The sequence below is a fragment of the Pinus tabuliformis genome, chromosome 8, assembly GCF_031772625.1.
Source record: "Pinus tabuliformis cultivar Carrire ecotype Pingquan chromosome 8, CPIR1, whole genome shotgun sequence".
In the NCBI taxonomy this organism is placed as follows: Eukaryota; Viridiplantae; Streptophyta; class Pinopsida; order Pinales; family Pinaceae; genus Pinus; species Pinus tabuliformis.
In genome coordinates this window covers 1207911866-1207917865 of record NC_142294.1, presented here as the reverse complement: position 1 = coordinate 1207917865, position 6000 = coordinate 1207911866, and the positions used below count along the sequence as shown (strand labels likewise).

The 6000-nt window shown below is 35.7% G+C and overlaps 1 protein-coding gene across 1 annotated transcript in view; it reads left to right on the top strand.

Moving 5' to 3' along the window:
* The first annotated feature begins 269 nt into the window (after positions 1-269).
* LOC149239703 (uncharacterized) overlaps positions 270-6000 on the top strand; it is a 102960-nt gene continuing 97229 nt past the window's right edge. The window contains exons 1-2 of the mRNA XM_089369943.1: positions 270-821; positions 908-1209. Coding sequence (XP_089226069.1) covers positions 391-821; positions 908-1209 — 733 coding nt within the window. The 5' untranslated portion in view covers positions 270-390. The remainder of the gene's footprint in view (positions 822-907; positions 1210-6000) is intronic.

Here is a 6000-nt window from a genome sequence, read left to right as displayed (position 1 = left end):
TTATCATTGGAAGAAATGTCTGAAGAATTTCAAAAGTAAGTTTGCTGAATTATTTTTACTTATTTCCAGGATTATAGTTATCTTTTAACTAAAACATGTTGTTATTGGTAGTATTTGTTATACATATCAGTATATTAACTTTTTCTTACTTTATCTATGCAGTCACAAAGTTTACATGAAAATTCAGGAACAAATGGTTAAATTGTTGAATGAAGATAGTTGGGATGATGTTGTACGCAACTATCCAGATTCAAGTTCTACATCAACATTGAAAGCTTTTTATCTTGCATTTAAAAAGGTAACTTGATTTATACATTCAGTTTTAATCATCTGTGTACTATTTTTAATTTAAATTAAAACTTACACATACATTTGTTTGTTTGGTAAAAGATGAAGAAAGAAGATAATGGAGCACCAGACAGTTTCAAGACTTTTATTGAAAAAATAAAGATTGAAAGACTGAGAAAGCAACGTATTAAGAATGTTGAACTTGATCCAACTCTTAATCATTTCATTTGGAATGGGCTAGACACTATTCAATATCAAGTAATACAAGGCGACTGTGAAGACATTGCGAAACTCATACCAAAAAGGGATTATGCCCTCGTTATTGCAGATATTCCCCATGGTTTCAATATTCCAAACATTTGCTATGATAATGACCCTTATACTTATCAAGCTTTTAATAAAGTGGTGGCGGGATTTAAGGAAGTGACGTCATCACCATTATGGAGATTTGTGACATTTCATTCAGACACACAGTTGGCAATGTTATTGTCAAGCTTCAAGGGGAAAACAAATTCAAGGATGCAGCTTACATGGTAAGATGTTTAAAGGTATATTTGATTAATGTTGAAAAATTAATTTATGTACAAGTTAATTGAACTTTTACTATTTTATGTTACAGGCAAAAGTCAAATCTTCTTGACAATGAAGATCAACAATTTATAAATGACTGTGAGTTCATTCATATTGATAGTTGGGCAAAAGATGATAGCCATATGTCTATGATTTTTAATCGGGTGGACAAAAAGAGTCATAGCCAAATACTGACTTATGATGCTGTTGTGAGAAAACTAACATATGAAGACAAAGAAATGAAAGGAGAGATAGTTAACATTTATCAGAAACCACAATTATTGATTAACTATCTTATAGACATATGTTCAAATGAAGGAGATTGGGTTCTGGATTTATTTTCTGGCTCAGGTACGTTTTGCCACATGGAATTGAATTTCAATATGTTCTTTTTTTTAATTAATATGTCATTGTACTAATTTACTTCATTATTTTTTTGTGCTTGATAATTAGGTACAACACTAGCATGCTGCCTTCAAAAAGGAAGAAATTGCATTGCAATTGAGAAAGATCCATTACAATGCAATTTCATTCAGCAAAGAATTAATGCTCTTCAATTTCTTCCAGATGCAATGCAAGAAATTGGGTTGAAGAAAGGGGACTTTAGTGAATCATGTGTGGCAAAAAAGGAAAGGAACCCCAACCACCATTACATGGAATGTATGGAAAGACACATATTGGGGGATTTACAGACATGAAAGACCCATTAGAAGAGGAAAATGAGCAAAATGAGCAAAATGAAACAAAAAATATTGTGGAAGAGGACAATGATGAAACTCTAGAGGACGAAGAGTTTGGATTACGTGACATTCTTGATTAAATTTAAGTTATGCTTGTAACTCAAGCTTTGCAATGTTTTGACTTTGACATTTTATGAGAAGAATAAACACTCAATTAGGGTTGTTATACGTTCAATATTGGTAATATGTGATTTTTGCATTGATTTTTAAGTTAATCATTTTTTTTGAAAAAAAAGTAGTTATTATTATCTTTTTGACATGAAATTCATAAAAAAAACTATTATTTGACCATTTTTAGTTAATATTTTTGTATAAAAATTGTGATTTTGACATGTTAATTCTAGCAAAAAATTATCAAAACGTTTAGTTTTTTTGTTATATTTATGTTAAAAATGGTTATTTTTTATGTCCATTGTTAAAAAATGTTGTTTTTTAGAAACAATTATTTCATGTGGATTGAAAAATTAATTAAGGGGGTTGAAAAGATGTCTAAATATGTAGATTATCTAAAATTCAAACTATCGACTTTATAATTTAAAAACGCAAAACAATAAAAAGCCCACTAAAAAAAAAAAAAATTAAGATAGAGAACAAGAAAATATGAATACAATGACGACTTCAAAAACTATCAAATTTAGAAAATAATTTTTTACATTTCACACACTAGAAAATTTAAAGTCAAAAAATAGGTCTTTTAAAAAAAGGGTGTGATGCAGAATACACACTTTTTAAAATCAGGATGAAAATCACTACCATTCACCGAGCCTCACCCACTTAATGCACATGAAAAAAATTAAAGTTCCAAAAAGCATGTTCTTAAAAAAACATGTGTATTCTGCATCAACACTTTTGAAAATCGGGTCATTTTTTTGCCACCTCTACAAAACGGGTAACAGTATCAGTTCCCGTTTCAAAGTTTACATTGTTTCATCTAAACATCTTAAAGAATTGCAGCAAGGTCCTATCTTTGATATAAAGACAAAGACTTCAAAAGTGAATGATATGGAATTTATCCAGGACAAAAGATTAAAGGTATTACAGACTCATGTGCATGGATGTGCCTATGTTATTTTATGCAACGGATCGATAAGATTGTGAAATACACAGACACTGAAGCAGTTTAGAGAAAACATAACAGGAAAACATGTAAACACAACAAGTTTAATAAGGAGTTCATCCAATACTCCTGGGCTACGTCTGTCGGTCCAACTTTCAGTGGTGGCCTCTCTATTATGTTTTCAAAGCAGAGTTTCTTTACAATAGTGAGCTCAATTTGAGTCTCACTCAACAGATATGAATCAATAGGATTTGAGTACACAGACTCTCCTTACTGGTACTTGACCTCTACTGGTCAAAGTAGTATGAGCCCAATCTGAAACTCATACATGACAGGCCTATGCCGAGGAGCTCGCTTAAACCTCTCAAGCTTTCTCTGGAGTGCACAGACTCTCTGACTCTCTCTGGCTCTGTCTGGCTTGATGCTACCCTTAGGTCAACTCAGTTTCTTCTCTCTGCTCTTAACTAACTCTCTTTCCTGTTTTTCTGCTTGCTCTGTCTCTGTTAGTTCATGGCTTTAAAGCCAGTCTGCTTTCTGTTGGTCGTTTCCACTTCCCGGCGTTCTAGTTTTCCTTCCTCTGTCCGTTTGAACTCCCCTGTTCTGCGTCATCATCACTGTGTAATGCTTCATATGGAGGTGGCCACTTATTCTGCAATGGGTGAGTGTGTCAGGTTCCTTGGACACATTTTAACTGTCGTTATTTCCATTTGCTCCAAGATGCCTGCAAAACACCAATCTTCTGCCAACTCATCGTCCATGTCGAACTTCAATCCCATGTAGTCTTTCTTTACAACCTTTTCAAATATGGTCATTTATCGGGACGCACCTCCGCCGTTGATCTGGGCCCCCCAGATCCTACGATCGTCGTTCATATTGGGTAGGTAAGTAGCATGACGTTTACCTGTCCAATGTGAGTAGTTTTCTCTCTCTTCCGCCAGACGCGTGTCACTCAGTGTGTGGCATCGGGAAAAACTACTTACCGCCTCGAAGCCTTCCAATATCCTGTCGGTTTTGTGGAATCCACCGAACTGAATTTATTACTTTTCCGCATTTCATAGCCTTTTCGGGTCCCGACACTTCGGGGCTTTCCTTCACTGAGGGGGATGCCCTGCGATACGCGATTAGTGCTAATCGTGTATTAGAAACTACCCCCGTTTCTTGAATTAGCCTCTGGTTTTTCCAATTTGTGCCAACATGCGTTACCATGGGCCAACGGTCTGCGCGCTCAACCAAGGGTCCTCGTTGCTTTGCGCTAATCACAATTACAACTGTCACGAGGATTCCTTCTGATAGCTTGATCTTTCTAAGACTTGAATCTTTTTGGAATAATTTGAACGAGTTTATGAAAACTTAGAGAGTGTTTAGGATCCAATTCGGATCACGACCTTCCCACTGAAAAATCTTTTGGACCACCAAAACTTTATTTTTAAGCATCAATCAAGTGAGGGTATTGATTCCTCGCTTGCCCAATTTCTATCCATTTCGCACTACTTGGCTTTGAACCTTTGAGTCCAATCCTCAGGTACTCAACATCCCCTCTGCGCGTAGTTCTCACCTTCCTGTCCAGAACTATATCTTCCTGCAATTCATTAAGATATTCAGGTAACAGATCATCAATAGAAGGCAACTTACTCTGCTCTTCGGGATATTCAATCAATGAAGGTTCAAATAGTCTCAAACTGTTTGCATTAACAACTGAGTAGATGTGCATGTAAGCTGGTAAATCAAGGTGAAAAGCATTCTCACCAATTTTCTCAAGTATCTTGTAAGGTCCATACCTTATTGGCTTCAACTTCTTACCTTCACCTTGCATTTTGTCTTTGCAGATATACAGCCAGACTTGATCACCAACTTGGAAACTATGCTCCATCCGATGCTTATCATGCCTTGCATTATACTTGGCTTGGCTCTTTTCTAGCTGTTCCTGTACTGCCTGGTGAATCTCTTGGATTTGTTTGGTGAAATTGGTTGCCTTGTCCACATCACTATGTCCATCAACTGCTATGTCTTTACCAAAGACAAAATCCAAGGGAGACCTTGGTGTGAAACCAAAACAGGTCTCAAAAGGAGATCTTTGTGTAGAAGAAAGTTTAGCTTGGTTGTAAGCATGTTGCACATAACATAAATGTTCATCCCAAAGCTTGGGATGCTTGCTGCAATAACATCTGAGCAACAAGATCACTGTCCTGTTGACTACTTCTATTTGGCCATCTGTTTGCGGATTAAAAGTTGTGCTCTTCTCCAGCCTTGTGTCCATCAATTCCCACAAACTTGACCAAAATTTCCCAATAAATCGGGTATCTTGATCAGATATAATGGAAGTGGGTAATCCAAAATGAACCCATATATGCTGAAAGAAAAATTTTGTAGTTTGTTCAGCTGTAATTTGTTTGTTACAAGGTATTAAAATACACATTTTGTTGAACCTATCCACAACAACATATAAATAGTCATGACCTTTTCTAGATTTAGGCAGTCCCCCAACAAAGTCCATGGAAACACTTTCCCAAGGATGACAAGGGACTTGTAGTGGAGTGTACAAGCCTAGTTTTCTATTGTTGGGCTTGTTTTTAGCACACATGGTACACCCTCTTATATATCTAGAAACTGTCTCATTCATTTTTGGCCAATAACAAAATCTTTGCAGCTGTGCAACTGTTTTACTTACACCAAAGTGACCTAATATTAGAGAAGTGTGTGCTTCTTGAATTATCTTTACTCTTTCTGTTTGAGGAATGCATAACTTTCCCAAATGATACAAGAGTTGGTCCTTAACATGATAATCCAATTCTTCTACTTGTTTGCCATGACTTATAGTTTCATATACATCTTTAAAATCTATATCTTAAGCATACTGTTCAATGTAGCTTTCATGCAATACTGAATTATGCTTAAGTATAGTGGATGCATTTATGATTGGTCTGGACAACATATCTGCAACTTTATTGTGTATGCCCTTTTTATATCTGATGACAAGATGAAACTGTTGTATAAAACCCATCCACCTATAGTGTCTTGATTGCTGCAACTTAGTTTGTGAGTGCAAATATTGAAGTGGTTGACGATCAATGTGTATAACTGTCTCTTTGCCCATTAAATAATGTTTCCAGTTTTTCACACTCTGTCCTAATGCATACAATTCTTTATCATATGTGGGATAGTTAGCTACTGCATAATTAAATGTCTTAGAATGATAACATATGGGTTTACCATGCTGCATAAACACTGCTCCCACGGCATAGTCATTGGCATCTGCTTCAATCTCAAATGGTCTTTGAAGATCGGGCAGTGCTAGTATTGGTGTTGTACTAATCTTTTCTTTCAAGGTGTCGAAGGCTCTCTGTT